General features: G+C 36.3%; 1 protein-coding gene across 3 annotated transcripts in view; it reads right to left on the bottom strand.

Moving 5' to 3' along the window:
• Nucleotides 1-1,539: 1,539 nt before the first annotated feature.
• Nucleotides 1,540-17,466, bottom strand: part of CDH18 (cadherin 18) — a 532,487-nt gene continuing 516,560 nt past the window's right edge. For 2 of the 3 annotated variants that reach the window (XM_042952827.1, XM_042952835.1), the window contains 2 exons: nucleotides 10,206-10,457; nucleotides 1,540-2,193 (listed from right to left, as the gene is read on the bottom strand). In XM_042952827.1, the coding sequence (XP_042808761.1) occupies nucleotides 1,703-2,193; nucleotides 10,206-10,457 (743 nt within the window). In that variant the 3' untranslated portion in view covers nucleotides 1,540-1,702. The remainder of the gene's footprint in view (nucleotides 2,194-10,205; nucleotides 10,458-17,466) is intronic. The other variant, XM_042952846.1, reaches the window with a different exon arrangement.

Genomic DNA, 17,466 nt, shown 5'->3' with positions numbered 1-17,466 from the left:
AATTCGTAATTTGTGGGTTTCAAAATTCCAATCTATCTGCAATATATAAATATGGTCATGTCTGGAGGATAGGACCATTATGCTTAGCAACAACAGCAAAATATAATCTAAACAATTTTAGAGAAAAAAAAAACCGAGAAAATTGAAGAAAATTAGTTTATTTGGGAAAATACCAAAATAATTAAACTTGCGTATTATATGTTTAGCTAGCAGTTGCTTCACTGTTGAAAGTTTTATGAAATTCTCTCACGATAATATAATATTTTATTCAAATGTATGGAACTATATATTTATAAGCTAATAGAATTAGAAAATCAGATAGCGCCTGCAAGCCTTTACACAATAGAACGCTTTGCAGTGCGCAAAGCATTTTTACAGATGCTTATTGATCCCCACACAAGCCCGGGAGAGAGGCACGAAGTCTTTACCATATCTACTTTGCAGTTTGGGACCCTGAAGCTCAGAGACCTCGAGGTACGTTTCCAAGGATAGTAACTGTGAAGCTGCTATATTTTTGCCTTCAGTTTTATACATTTTGCCGTAGATCCCAAACAGGTAAGAGCTAAGCAGTCAGTGAGACAGGGACAATCTGAACGTGTGTAAGGAATAAAGGTCAGCCGATCCAAAGTCTGTAAGAATTACTCAAATTGGAGTATCATCTTTTCAGATTACATTGCTACCGTGTGAGGTGCATACAAATAAGCAAATGAAACCGACGTCTAAACCAACCAGCAAAATGTTCGACAGCTAATTTTAGGTATCGGAATGATCCAAACCGCGGAGTTCAATGTACGAAAGCAAAGGGACTGGAAAAAATAATCGAGTTTCCCAATGTTTTATGCAGGATAAGGTGTGTGACTATTTTTTTAAATTAAACCTTTCCCTGACATATCAGATTATCTGAGTATATCTTACTGAAACCATTCATTCTATCCATTAAAAACAAACAAACAAACAAACACAACAAGGGCGGGGGTTCTTTTGTGAAAATAAAGGAGGGCAGGCAGGACAGAGACAGTGGTCTCTGTCTTCAGAGCAGTGCACAAGTGGTGCACAGAAATTGCATACATTAGAGAGCAAGCAGCAAGTCCCCATGTTCCATCGATTTCGTATGGAGAAAAGAAGTGGGGAGGGCAAAGGAAAATGGTGCATACAAGTCCATGGTGGCGGGACCCGGTATACTGGATAAACCTCATGGCATTTGAACACAACACGATGCTAATAAGATCTTGCACAGTAACAGAGTGTGGGTCTCGAGAGTCCACACAGAGAAGTGGCAAACGAGGTCCCGATTACCTGCACAAGCTTCATTTCTCAGCATACCACCCCTAGTCCTAAGTGATTTGGACCCTTTGGGTTTAGTTTTGCCTTTGAAAAGAAATCACAAGATATTGAAACAAACTTCATTGTTTGGCTTCATTCAGGTATTCTTAAATTAAACAGTACCACAGACTTTATTGAGCAATTGAAAATATACACAAGGAACAATAGCTTTTTCTCTGTATATATTTTTTTTTAATTTGACTCTCTTCTGATTAAATGACCCCGTTTCGATCATGAAAAGGGCACTTGTTTCTACAGTAGCTGTGGCCAGCTTGCTCAGTTCCAAGTACTGTTTCCATGTGTCTTCCTTGCCATTGCTGAGGTTATATCTCCACTCGCTCAGGAAGCAAATTCTAGAAGGTTTGCCAGAATTAGCCCCCTAAGTTGTTCTTTCAGATTCTATTTCTCCATAGAGTTCGGCTAACTTTTTAAATTCGGGTCCCCAGTCTCCAAGGTAGTGATAATCCTGGTCTGACTGTGTGGTTGCTGAATCCAGTGAGCTGATCGAACCAGCCTCCGATCTCTGACCTTCGTAGGCATAAGTCTGAAGAGAGTCATAAGGGGGGACGCTGGGGTCTAGGTCGGCTTCTGCCAGTTTTTGCTTAATAAATTCCTGAACGTCTATACTTTCTAGGGTGGACAATGTCTGGTGTCTGGGGGTGAGTTTCACTTCGGGTCGAATATCTCTCCGATACTTGAGCTCCTCGGCGGCAGAAGGATTCCTCAAGGCTGTGATGTCAAAGGCCTCGGTGTCTTCCTCCCCGCCCCCCTCGTCATCATAGGTGACCACATTCTCTCGCACGTCCTCCTCTGAAATGATCAGGGGCTCTTTTTTGCTGCGTCTCAGGGTGATAAAAAGGACTACAATTGCTGAAGAAAAATGGAAAGAGGATGAAGAGTTAGAAGAAAGGAAGGAAATTCTTGTAGATTTGACATCAGCAACGTCACCAACTACATTTCGTTTAGGCGTGCATTGTAACACAACCCTGATCTCTGCGCTCTCTGGAAAACATTTGAAGTGTTTGTTTGTTTGTTTGTTTTGTTTTTTTATCATCTCAAGGAATGTAAAAAATAAAATAAAAATATCCCTTTAAAGCATTGAGAATCACTGATCTTCTTTAGAAAAACGTAACATTCACATTTGTTATGTATCTAGGATTCTTAGTTCACTCTGGGCTAACCATCTGGTCTTCACACTGAGGGAAACAGAGGAGGAAAGAGCAAAATGGAATTTTGGCTGGAAGAATAATGGTGTATGTTGTTCTATCTATGGATTCTTAATCCTTCTAGGTATATACACTAAAGGAAAGATTTTTCAGTTTCAGTTAAATGGGAAGAAGGAACCCCTACCTTAAACCCTTTACTTTTGATGCTTTGTAGGAAATCAAACCAGGAATATTTTACATGGTTGATCTCTCTTGTCCATCACCCTTTAGAATAATATCATCAGACATTCATAACTGCATATATCTATCAAGCTGTACAATATGTTAGTTTATTTGTACCTAACTTTTATTTCACAGGAATTTTTCACATTGCCCTTTTTTTTTTTTTTTTTTTTTTTACATAACTTTGTAATTTAATCCTCATGGCAAACTGTGGTTTTCCTCAAGGAAACTGAGGCTCTAGAGAACGTGGATGACTAAGATCCAAGTCTAAGATCACACAAGTGACTGGTGGAAGTACCTAGACTGTAATCTGAGATTTCTCACACCAAAGGGGATGAGTTTCCATTACCATATCCCATTTTGTTTTTTAAAAAAAATACAGAATGGGGAACTGAGTGACCAATTGGGCATGTGGATTATTATCAATAATGTCACAACCATTAGATGAAATGATGTAAATGGGTCTTGGGCACTTTCCTTTGGCTGTTTCTCAGTATTTTCACATCTTTCTATTTGATGATAGGAAGCCATTACTAAATAGAAAGAATTACTTCACTTCTATTTTGTGCTATTAGGTCCAATATTCTTTACTTCAGCTCTACAGAATGTTCTTGGTCAGCTGGTATTCTATGTTTTATGATAGCAGTTACTAGGTTCATTGTTATTAACATTCTTTAAAGTATAATAATCAAAGAAGTATATTCAAATGGCATGTAGGACACGTATATGTGTGTACATAATGTACATATATGTATATACATAGATAAATATATATATATATATATATATATAGAAACAAAATTTGTATGTATAGCATGTGACATACTTATGCTACATATTCACATACACACCGAATATACACCTACAGACATATATATATTTATTTAAAATTCATATTTACTTTTTTAGTGTTTATTTATTTATTTTGAGAGAGAGAGAGAGCACAAGCAGGAGAGGGGCAGAGAAAAAGAGAATCCCAAGCAATCTCCATGTTGTCAGCAAGATCATGACCTGAGCCAAAATCAACAGTCTGATGCTTAACTCACTAAGCCACCCAGGCACCCTGAAATTCACAATTCTATACCGTATTTTATCTGGCAGCCTTAATGATATGTATCTTTTATTTATTTTTTATTTATTTTTTATTTTTTTTATTTTTTTTATTTTTGAGACCGAGAGAGACAGAGCATGAACGGGGGAGGGTCAGAGAGAGGGAGACACAGAATCTGAAACAGGCTCCAGGCTCTGAGCTGTCAGCACAGAGCCCGACACGGGGCTCGAACTCACGGACCGGGAGATCATGACCTGAGCCGAAGTCGGCCGCTTAACCGACTGAGCCACCCAGGCGCCCCATTAATGATATGTATCTTGTAAAACAAACAAACACCAGGTTAGTTATCCTCTGATAAAGAACATAGCCAGTACCCCAGAAGTTGACCTTTCCCTTATACTTCTAAAAAGTTACTTCTAGTCTTACTTTATCATTACTGTTTCCTTGTTTCTCTTTATAATTTCACCCATTTTTTATGGATATCCCTAAATAATACAATAAATGAGATTTGTCTTTTTCTCAACTAGATATTGTAGTGTGCATGAGCTTTTAAGATGACAATAGAAAGAGGAAAAGAAACAGATTTTCAAGCCATAAGTGCAAAGGATAATTGTGTGAGAGAAGTTCACTATATGTGGAAAGAGATGGTTACAGTGTACTGGAGAATCTAATTTTGCAGAGAAAAGGCAAGGAGTGCCTCTAGGAATGAGGGGAAAAAAAAAGACAGAACGCCTATAGAAAGGGTCAGAAAATCATGTTGAGAAGTCCAGAATAAAAGGATACTGACTAGGTAATGGCAGAACACAATGGGGGGAGATTACGGCAGACATGGGGAAGTGGTGAGTGGCTGTGTTTGGAATGCAATGCTTAGAGAAAGCTGGAAATGAAAAGCTGATACTACATGTGACCCTGCTTCACAAATGTCATGCTATTTAAAAATAGTTTCCCAAATATGCTGCTTATACTTGAAAGACATTATCTAATATAGCACTTTATTTCTGGGGGAGGAAAAAAACAGACTTTTGCTGAATTCAGCGAAGATGCATCTAATACTTTCCTATTTATTTTAGTGTAAATCCCGCTTAGAGCTTTCTAATTCAGGGCCCCATCCTCAAGTAACTCACTTCATTCCATTCAGAGGTGTAGATTTATCATCCAATATATATATTCCGTTCATCTTTATGATTAAGTAAAGGGGGTTGTTCTAACTTAAATCATCTATTTCTACAGACTGCCTAGTTTATTATAGTAAAATGTCTTACCGTTGTTAATAAATCAAGTTACTTTTCTTTATGTTAAAATGGTTGGTTGTTGATTTCAAGGGAATTTATGTGCATGTATAACAGGGAGAATGTGATCAGCAGTCTTAGCAAATTGTGGATGTAATTTGCGTTCTTCACCAATATTAGTGCCATATCAGCCTAATGAAATATAGGAGATCATGCTGGGTTTATTATTATACTTGGTTATATTTGCTTATTTTCCCAAATTAAAAAAATATTTGTGATACATTTTGATTCAAAATATAGATAATAATTAAGTTTGAACTTTGAGAGAGAGACAGAGAGCAGGAACAGGGCTTGGGGCAGAGAAAGAGAAGAGAACAAAGGATCCAAAGCAAGCTTTGTGCTGAGAGCAGAGAGCCTGATATTGGGCTCAAACTCATGAACTGTGAGATCATGACCTGAGCAGAAGTCAGATGCTTAACCAACTGAGCCACCCAGGTGCCTTGGAAAGGACATTATTCTAATGACTATTTTATTCTGGGCTAGTATATTTCATTTTCTTCTCTTTCAGTTTGATCAGGAATTTTAAATCCATCATATTCTTTTTATTTAAGAAAATTAAAATGAATTATTGTGTTTTACTAATTTATTTTATTTAGGGAGGAATTAAAATTTGGGGAAACATTTTTGTATTTCCTTTCTCACATCATTCACTCATTCATTTATTCATTTATTTATATACGATCCCAAAGCACTTGGAGTTCTAAAGGGGTCTGAGTTTTCATAAGTTGAACTGTCACACAGCTTGCATTTGAATACATTCCATACTGACTCCCAACATATTCCCCCAAAATATTTTCCAGAGAAGATTTTATTACCCATAAATATCACTTCATTCTTGTTTATATGATCATATGTTGGTACTAAGTTTGGTAGAAAGGAGGTGGCCCAAGTTAGGAAGATTACTTTTATTAGTTCTTGGGCTATTGGTCATACCAGTTAGTGGCGCTTCTTTTTTTCTCTTTAAAAGTTTATTTATTTATTTTGATATAGAGAACATGTGAGGGGAAGAGAGAGAAGGAGAGAGAGAGAATCCCAAGTAGAGTTCGCAATGTCAGCGCAGAGCCCAATGTGGGGCACGAACGCATGAACGGTGAGATCATAACCTGAGCCAAAATCAAGAGCCGGAAACTCAATTGACTGAGCCAGCGAGGCGCCCCTACACTTGTCAAGGAAACTTATTTTCTTCAAACCAAGAGGAGCCCACACAGTTAAGTAAGACATCACAGGTGACAAACTGGTTGGCATTTAGCTCCTCATCACCTCCGCATTTCTCTCCTAATCCCTCACTCTCCTCACATCAAATCTACCCTGATCCTCATTTATCAGGAAATTTATATCCAAGAGTAGGAATAGTCCAGCTGCTGGACTCATCTAAGTCACTTGCTTTTATGTAATGCGTGGGCTTATAGGTTGATGCCAGAGGTCTGATTCAGAGCCTGATTGAAAGGTTTGTTGTGTCCCAAGTGTGATTGGGGTTTGCTCTACCACCTGCTCTGGCTCTGGACCCTCTCACATGTGATGGGATGAGGTTGGGAAAGAAATGTCAGATCCCTGGAAGGGAAAGAGAACTCCAGGTATCCCTTCCTGTAGAACTAAATTCTGAGTGCATCGCAAAGGCTCACTCTAAATTCTCTCCCATTCATCCTATTTAAAAATGATCTTAAACAGTAATCTTGATGGAACATAACCCAACTGAAAACTTGCACGTCTACCATTGCAAGTAGAGTTTCATTGGTTTTCAAGCACCAATTTCAGATAATTGATACACACTTAGGTGGAGTCTGACCATACTGCAAAATACTGACTCATATTTATCCTATACAAAAACATAAATTTTATAGAACTCTAAAGTTCTTTTCTTATTGATGTTTTATTATTATAGATTTGTATACAGAAACAAGAGTCTGTACAGATTACCCGAGATCATATGGTTAATTAGTGGCAAAACCAGGACTGTGTTTATACATGTAATGTCCACAAACAGCTAATAACTAAAACATATTTCACTATTAATATATTAATTTCATCATTTGTATAGCTGTTAGTTTTTAGCATTATTTCAGAATTATAAAAAAAAATTCTAAAATAAAGTTTCACTACCTCCGGTATAGCTGATATTTTCCTTGAAAATTAAAAGCTCACACATTAGCCAACATTATTTCAAAACTAAAAATGACTACATTCTAAGTCTCTTGACTAGGTATCTTCTGAATAACAATAAAAACCCTTAAAATATCATGAAAATTAAAATTACATTATAAATAATTGTTGCTTACACCAAACTTAAGAAATTATTCTGCAACCTTGGGATAAAACTGTAAAAACACTTTTGAATTTTAATAAAAAATGAAGGAGTAAACGTATTAAATAACACCTTTGTTCTATTAGTTCTGAGGGAGAGCATAAAATTTAGAATGCTCTCTTATTTACCCCAGAGGAGAAACGACATTTTCATAAAGTCAATTAAAGGAAAGTATTGTTTCATGAAAAAATAAAATGTTATTCTACATAATATACCTTACATTTGTCTGTATATTAACATTTTCAATTAGCTTTTTAAGCCTTTATCTTAGCATAGAAAGATGGTTTTATGGTAATAAGTGAAAACAAAAGGCAAAGATAATGTGACTCTTCCAAATGATCTATCTTTCAAAATAAGGACTGTGGAGGAAATTATACTAAAGTTACTGGGTTCTATTCTTTGTGGTTTAGGTTAGCAACCATAGAGGAATCAATATTTGTATTTGTTTTATTTTATTTTATTTCATTTTATTTTATTTTCCATTTTGGCTTTGTGTGTTTTTGTTTCAATTATCAAATGCAAACAAAAAAAAGCAATACATAAATGTCTTTAGCAAATAGCAGTTGTGACCAATCAATATATAAATAAATAAAATTGAGAAAGCCTGGTTTTCCTGTTTTCCTTTTCTACCACGCATCTAGTGTAAGACTATACTGCAGTGAAACACTTCTACGGCGGTGCAATGAACCTCCATGCTCCCTGTCGCTAAGTGCGATTGGTAGACTTAGATACAAAATTTATTTAATATCTGAGCAGCTTTTGATACTGTTGGATGGTCTGTGCTTTTTGATATGTTATTTTTTCCCTTGACCTTGATGACATTATACTTTGCACTTATTCCTCCTTCTTCTCTGAACGTCCCTTCCCTCTGTACTGCTATCACATCCTTCTTGACACTGTGACCACACGTGAGCTCGTCACAGCTCCGTCTAGTTTATTATCTCTCTCTCTTTATAGTCTCCTGCTGTAGTGACCTCAACAACATGCACTTCTGATCCTCAGCTCAGTGAGGCTCAGCACCCACATTCAGCAAGAGATGAAAAGTCTTCTTTGAACCTTTCTAACTCAGACAACATCTATCTAATCTATCCAAGATCACTTTTTTGTCAGCTCTTTTATTTTTAGCCCTTGGAAACTTGTTTCAAGAAAACTACACCTGAGTGGCTCAGTCGGTTGAGCATCCGACTCTTGATTTTGGCTCAGGTCATGCTCTCACTGTGTGTGAGTTCGAGCCGCACATGGGGTTCCACCATGATGGTGGGGAGCCTGCTTGGGATATTCTCTCTCTCTCTCTCTCTCTCTCTCTCTCTGCCTCTTGCACTCTCTCTCTCAAAATAAATAAATAAACTTAAATTTAAAAAAAATTAAAAATACACTATGTCATAAACATTAGATATTAGTTCACTGACATGAAATTCTCCATGTGGCCGTTTCGAAATGAATCTTAGGCACTTCCATTAATCATTCTGTTAAGATTTTGATAAAAAATGTTCATCTAGGGATCTGCATCATATTATCCAAGATCACTTTTGATTTCACCTAAAACATCTTGATATTATCTACTACTCTTCACCTGTGCTCTAACTGTGCTAGTCCAAAGGGGGCTGAGCAAGACAGCCGCACTGTTGTCCTAATTGCTTTGCCTACATGCTCTCACGCCATCATGAGACTTGTTCTCTACTTCCTTTATACTCATTGTTTCCAAATACGAATGTTATGAATGGATTCTCTTGCTTGAAACGTCTCTTGACACGCTGAGAACAAAACCCACCATCCACCATGTTCAATGGAGCCCCAAACTGTCTCACAGCTGCCTAACCATCCATTCCACTTCCCAGCCTCATTCTGCCTTGCTCTCCACTCCTTCCACACTGGTGATTTATCTTTAACCTCAAAAACAAAACAAGGAACACTCCTTGCAAAACAAAACAAAACATCTGTCTCCACAAACCATATAGTTTTGTTTTTTTAAAAATTTTGCCCCACGTTACACAGTACTGAAAAAAATGAGCAAAAGATAAAGATGCTAAGAGAAAGGAAGAAGGGAGTGGATATGCTGGGAAAATAAATATCTACCCTCTGAACAAAACAGAAGGATTCTTTATGTGTACTTCTCTTATTATAAAAATCGGATTTGTGGTCTTGTTGAAATAGCGATTCTAAAGAGGTTACAGTAATAGCTTCAAGTGTGGCTGTGATTAGACTTAGACTATTAAAATGATATATATATATATATATATATATATATATATATATATATATAATTAGAGGAAGTATCTTATTTTTTATTAAAATGAAATGTAATGCAAATCTCAACTAAAAATCCTATTAAACTTAATAAAATGTAATATACTTAACGCCAAAATGATTCAGACTTTGTACTTTAAAATTCAGCTAACAATGATGATTAAGTAATATTTTAGGCTAATCGAAGTTTCCACAAGAAATCTATTTTTATACGGCGTTGAGATTCATCTGAGAATCATGTCACTTATGTTCTTTGAAATAAATTGTAAAAGCTCCTTCAGTGTGGTATTTAGAATTTTTAATATCAATTATTTCCCAGATAGATCCTTTCCAAAAAGATTTCTCTCTGAACCTATCTTTCCTTCTGACATTTCAACTCTTTCACTCACATTTCAATCCAAGTCTCTCTCCATCAGCTCGGGTATTGAGAAAGTTAATTAAAAGGAAGTCTGTGCAGCTATACTTTGTGGTCCAAATTTTGGGTTCCTAATTTTTAAGTCCCGTCCAAGTGATTTTCTTTGTCTCTCCTTTCTAATGCACTGCTGGCCACCATACGGTACATTCGGAATCGCCATCATACAACATTAGGAGTTGGGTGACCTTACCTAGGAGAATGACAACACACAGCAGAATAGCGATTAAGGCTCCTGTACTCAAGCCAGCCGAGGACAGGAACGCTTCCGCATGGCAGGTCCGCACGCGCCCATCTCTCTCGCATGCACAAACCCTGACGGTGAGGGTACTGCTGCTGCTGAGAGAGGGGATTCCACCATCAGAGATCATAATGGGGAGATAATACACATCCTGAATAGTTCGACTAAATCTCCTCCGCCTTGTCAGAATGCTGGCTGTGTTATCTATGACAGACATAAGCAAAACAAAATGTACTTAGTAAAGCCGCCGGTCAAGATTCACATTTCCTTTAATGGATAAAATGGGTATGTTTTTTTTTTTTTTTTTAATTTAGTTTATGAAATGGACAAAGGAACAGGAAGGGGCGATCCTTAAAGAGTGACTAAGCTATGTTCTTAAATTGAGATACCGAGTTGGAAAATCAATTGAGCCCAAATTTAAAGAGAAGGGAAAGAGCGGAAGATAGGGGAATGAAGAAGCAATCATGTTGGACATGGACATGAAGGCAAAAAGACTTAAAAGAATACAGATTCAAGCCAATGGGTCCTAAACTTTGAAACGAGACAGTGGTCCCCACGCCAAACCCGGTGACTCAACACAGGCATTAGCAAACTATTCAGATGATGTTAATGTACAAACAAGCCCAAGGACCACTGGCATAGATAACATATTTGTGGAGAGACCAGATCAATTAATAAACTTTTTCAGATTTAGTTGTGATGTGAAGCACTCTTGTTATATAGTAGGCACACCATGGAAAGTTGATGATGAATAAAATAGTTAATTCTACTTTTTATGTGCTTTCAAAATGCTATCTATTACATTAATTGCTTGCATAGTCACTCTGGATTATAGATTATAGAGGGAAGACGTTAAGTGTCTTATATTTTAGGAAAAATCATTTTTACTGTATATAATAATCAAAAAATAGAGACACCGAGTCCCAGAGGATAAATTGCCCAAAGTTATAGAGCTAGTAAATAATCAGGATACAACCCCAATACATTCCCAAACCACAACATCACACTGCCTTTTTACCAGTTCACCTCCAATCACACTGATGTTCTCAAGTGCACATAGTATATGGTTATCTTAGTACTGTTATTCTTCAGTCCAAGTTTGTTGGTCTAAAGACCCTTCTGGTATACACTTAGATGTGGTGTACAGACCCCCTGCATGGAATAAGTAGCTGCCCTACTTGCACATTATCGCCTGGCCCTGTGTTGCATCCTTCTGGAGCAGCATATCATCAATGACTCGTTGCTTCAAGGTCCTAAAGGTGGAGCCACTTCCATTGAATGTAGACATAGTGAAAGGCAGGTTTAGTTCCAGAGCTTTACTGTTGGGCCAACTGCGAGGCATTAAATTTGCACGGAAGTTCAATTTACACGCTGCTCAACCTGCTTCCTTCCACTGACCCACAGACGCTGATCCCAACTGCGCACTGCAGTAAACAATCTGCCCTCTAAACTCCAGGCCAGAGCTTTCTTCCAGAGAATCTAACCTGCAAGTACACCTACGAGTTAATTACCAATTAATTAATTTTAGTTAATTCACTAAAAAGTAAGTGACTCATTAGACAATTACACTTAGGGATTCGTTTATCTTTTTGTTTTTTTAATTCTGGAAATTGAAATGCTATTACCTAGGAGTATGTTTAAGATAGCCATGATAAAATACCCTACAGTTATATTTTCTTGATTTTATATTGCCAAATTAATGCAGTAGAAAGATAACACATTTTTCAAATATCCAGTGTAATAAAACACATGAATTATATGGTTTTATAATCATATGCACATATGATCATTTATGTGCACACATATACATAACTGAAGGTTTGTTAAAGAGCACACATAATCCAATGACAAATTACAAAAGATTTTCTTACCCAGTGGAAAAGAAAAAAAAAATTATCAATTGTCTATTTTGAAGTAAGTTGAGAATGAGAAAGAAAAAATGCAGAAATTGCATCATGTGTATTGTGTAATTACAACAGTCACAAGCCCTCGCCCAGAGACCTGAGCTTTGAAGCAGCGCGCCTCTCAGCTGTAGGACGTTGCATCATGATTAATATAAACTTGCCTACATGTGCAGCTCCCTAGTCTAAGGAAAAGGTATGAACTAAGTGTTCACAGGCACAAACATGTTTGAGAATCCCACTGCTGGCCTCCAAAGAAGAGATGGAAGGCACTGGTCCCTGATTTCAATAAACATGGTTAATAACGTGTACAATGATATAACATGCAATGGTAGTTGCGGACCCCCTTTTATGGCTCTGGCCTAGTGTACACGTTAGATTCTTAATCTGGAAGCATACTCTCTTTCAGAATAATTATTGGAAATGCAGTCAGAAACACGATCGGAAACAAAGAGAAATCCAGAACATGTTTCTAGTACACCTTAAGTTCTTAAATAGAAAGCTCTCAGACACAGAGACGTAAAACTATTCTTTCTTTTTTTCCAGCTGTAGGTTTGACTTTTGAAAAGAAAAGAGGATTCAGGAAGCAAAGAGCTTCCTACCTAGAAAGATTTAGCAGAGCAGAATAATGAGCTCTTCAAATGGGATATTGTGTACCTAACTGGAACTGCAAAAAATGTACTTGGCTGAAGGCTCACTGAACTTGAACAAGAAAACTTTGAACTAAAATGAAAGAGGTAAGAAGGTATGTATGCACACACACACACACACACACAAATGTATTTTCATACAGATAATAAAATTTGTTTCATTGAAACTGCAAAATTAGGTTTCAAGAGCAACAACAAATCCCAAACTTGACGTATAATTAAAAAAAATAAACCAAGCAATATAGAAAATCTTCATTTCCAAGTGGATAAAAATATATGAGCTTAATAAAGATCAACCATAGCAGGATGGAACATGAAAAGTACTGATTATCAATGCTAAATAAAGGACAGTCTCTAACAATGTGTACCCAAGGTTGGTCCTTAATTCTGATTCTCAATAGTTTGAATGAAGACACAAGCTCATAGGACTCTTGGAAGCCAAGAACATATATTTGGTTAGGATTCAAGAAGATACTGGACAGCTAGCACAAAGAACTTCAACTAAAACAATGTGAATAAAGATGCATATTAGATGAGTAAAAATATCAGATGAGAGATCTTGAGTAACAGCGATTATTTTGTAATATGTATCTCTGAATGCAGGAATAGGCCATAGGAAGTTCAGATAAACTAAACAGTACTGGAATCATTCAGTAAAATATGGAATATCTATGAATCTCTTTAGTGAGAAGACTGCACTGAAATACTGTGCATACTTTTGGGTTTACCACCTTAAAAGTTCTATTTTAACCCAAAGGGGGTGTATTGAGAGGACTTTGGGATGGTAAAAATTTTAGAAAAATCTGTCATATAAAGAGTCCTTGAAGCAACAGTGTGAAAATTCTACATGTTGCATATGGATTTAGGTGGTGACCAAAGGGTCTCAGAAAATGGCCAGAAAAATAGGGAGATTCTCTTAGTTATTAACGTCTTTTGGAATATATTCCTGATATTCCCAGCAAGTGTATCTACAGTGTAATTTGGAAATAGCCTTGAATGTGTTTTCAACACAGATGTCAAAGCATTCTTTATATATTATATACAAATATATATGTGTATATATATATATATATTCTATTTCTTTATTCTATAAATAATATATAATACTATAAACAATATGAAACTATATATAACTATATATAATATATAATAAATATATATATATAATAAATATATAATAAAACTATAAATAATACATATTATATATATATACGTATATATATGTATATATGTATATATATATATACGTATATACATATATATATATTCTATTTCTTTTTTGTAAACAGCTATGGTCCATAGGAGAGGATGTAAGGAGACTGGTATACAGATATGCAATATCTGACTTCATGTAGACACTTTAAGAAAACATTGTGATGACTGGAAAAGCAATCATAGTAAGAAAAAAAATCACTTTGGAGCTACAAGAACTACAGGGATTTCATAACTGGCTGATGATTCACAATAAAATATTCACAATAAAATGTTTTGTGAATTATAGGTACACTTGCAACCTCTAAGCTTCTACAGGGACAGAAGGCTACAGAGTAGGATAGTATAATGCAAGTTGCATACTGCTTCTGGAATTCAGACATAATTTTCTTGAGCTAATAGTATGTGTCCTATTATATTTTGTTCAATATTTTGAAAGACCTTGAAAGATTCTAATCTCTGTGCTACTAATATAAACTGTAATACAATTTAAATTAAAATAAGGGATGCTTTTTAAATACTCCCTGGGGCAAAAACAGATCTTATATTAAAGTCCAAAATTGCCTTATATCTTGGTATTAAAACTATGTGTTCTTCAAAATTTAAATTATTAGACATCCATACACTCCCCACCATTTCATAGGATTCTTCGTTTGATAATACAGGTATAAAGATAGGCTTTCTCTCAAGCACAGCCAGCAGACTATTAAAATAATATTTTTAAATCCATCAGAACAGCAGATGTATTTAAGATCCCCAGATGTGGATCTCTAATTGAACTAAACTAAAAAAAAATTTTTTTTAATGTCTGAAGAGAAAGCTAGGAACTAGAAACTTAATTTCACCAGACAGATAAATATGCATGACTTCATATTGTTTCCTTTTTTTTTTTTTTTCTGGTCTTCCAGCAGCAATAAGATATACTCATAATTTAACTGTTATCAGAGACCTTGCATGAAACAATGCTCTTTTGCTTGCCTGTACAGCTCCTCTCACATAATAGGTACTTGATAAATAATGATTTGAACTACACTCAGCAGGAACTTGTCTTTTGTTACAGTTTCCTTATTATGTTGACATGTATTGAGACATTAAAAGGAAAATGAACTTACATATCCTCTAACACTTCAACAGCATTACCTCCTCAAGCTCTCTACTAAATGTTTATTGCTTCTCTCCTGCTTCCTGACTTCCCCTTCTTTTACCCTAGAATCGCCCTAATATCAACTTTCAGCCTCCTGATTCTGCCTGTTCATTTAAGTTGGTAAACATCCTCCTGGCCTCCCTTGCTTTTTCTGCCAAACCACGAATGTATGATCCAATATGTCATTATGTTCTTATTTGCACCCTGGAATGTCAACCCTTTGACCATCTGCCACACTCCTTCTTGATCATCTTTAAATCCCAGATAAAGACAAGCATCCATTGTCTAAGGCTTCTGCTTTCAGAGTCGTTAAAAAAGATATATGTTGGTAAAATAGTTATAATTACCTTAATTGGCTCCACCAAGTACATAGAGAAACGTAGACTATGCTCTTAAAGGAGCCTAGCCATCAATTTGTCGAAACCTATTCTTTATCAGATGCCAGGCGATAGCTATTCTGAGCTGCTTTGCCATTTTCCTTTGAGCCTTAATCTTCCATTCACAGCGGGAAAATATCTTTCCCAAAAAGAAGCTACTATCTATTATCAACATTTTAAAACCACATTTGAAACTGTTCAGTTCCTCTTTACCATCAACTTGTCCATCTCTCTATACAAGACTATGTATTAGAGACTTAAAAAATATAAATGCATATGGAGAAAAAATATGAACTTTGAAGAGTATCAGCAAATCTGCTCATGAATAACACATATGAATATGCATAAGAGTGTTAATAAGAGTGGAGAAGGTGATAAAAAACAGAAACTTTTAAAATAGAAATCCAGCCCCAAATTCAAAATAATCCATAACCATACCACAATAATATAATAATTGTAGAAGGAGAGATAAGGGTTGTTTACAGAAAAAAAAGACAAGTGTATGAACTACAAGAGAAGCCCTCTACTCATTATTTATCACATACCTTTAACAAATACTATTATTTTTAGTGGGAATGGATGAATCAAAGTAGAAGATATTACATTTGGAGTCACTAAATTTGTAAACACAGAAGGAAATTGTGAGGATAAATTCTTAGCTTGAAAAAGTGAACACATAACCCTATTTATGAAGTTGTTTTAATGTTTCCCCTGCCTGAGAGCAGAGGGTAGAGGAGGTGACTCCTGGGGCATTATGTCCTTCTGAGCCAGGAAGGAATTAAAGCAGAGAATAACCTACAGTTTCACAAAAGGAAAACAAAAAGGAAAGTGGTGTGGAATGGTAAATATTAGGTAGATTTTACTTTGTCTACTTTTATACTTGTGCTTAGAGAACAGTAGGACAGAACTGTCCTTTGCTGTCACTCCTTTTTGAATGGGAGTGAAAAAAGGTGAGAGGAGGTAGGGTCTGCCAAATACATTAGGAAAATATATATAAAAGTAAAAAAAAAAAAAATCAACAGAGATTAAAATCACTAAGAAGAGAACAAAAGAATATTTTCCTATCTAGAGCAAAATGGCCATTAAAACAAATCACTGCATTTGAAGTCACGCTTTCCGATTTTAGGCTCAAGATGGCATATGAACCCTCTGCCTTCTTCCTAGTCAAGCTTTGGGTCTCTATTTTCCCTTAGAGGACATTATGATGCTAGCAGGTGTGACCACCTACATGCGAGTAAGGAGGACTGAGATCTGACTGGGAGGGAAGGGGGATCCCTACTAGAACCCAAACAGCGTGTCTCAGCCTCACCAGAGACTGCAGGTAAGTGACTCAGCAGGGCCCAGCTGCTACCACATTCACTAGAGGATGTTGGAAGCATCATCTGCAACCATATTCTCAGTTAGGACTGCGGGGTGTTGTTTTATTTAGGAATTGGGAGAAACGGCTAAATGGTCTCTCGAAGCCCTGTGGTTAAAAATGGAATTTTCAATGGTTAGACTCTGCAGAGAAATTAAGCACATTACAACACCAGCTGCGAGTTCTCATTTGAAGGACAAAAATAAACTCTGGGAATATTGACTACGAGAAACCTGATGGTGCGAAAGAAGTACAAACTATACATCAAGGCTCTTCATGGCTACCGATGTGTTTCAAACCAATGGACTGTGAAATCCGAAAGAAAAGGCCCTAAATGACACCTCTTTAAGAGGTTTTAAACATAGTCAAATTCGATGGGCACCTGGGTGGCTCAGTGGGTTGTGTCCAACTCTTGATTTTGGCTCAGGTCATAATCTCATGGTTCGTGAGTTCAAGCTCTGTATGGGGCTCTGCACTGACAGCACAGGGCCCGTGTAGGATTCTTTCACTTCCTCTCTCACTGACCCTCTCTCTCTCTCAAAATAGATAAATAAATTAATTAATTAATTAAT

The sequence above is a fragment of the Panthera leo genome, chromosome A1, assembly GCF_018350215.1.
Source record: "Panthera leo isolate Ple1 chromosome A1, P.leo_Ple1_pat1.1, whole genome shotgun sequence".
In the NCBI taxonomy this organism is placed as follows: Eukaryota; Metazoa; Chordata; class Mammalia; order Carnivora; family Felidae; genus Panthera; species Panthera leo.
This window is presented reverse-complemented; position numbering and strand designations above follow the sequence as displayed.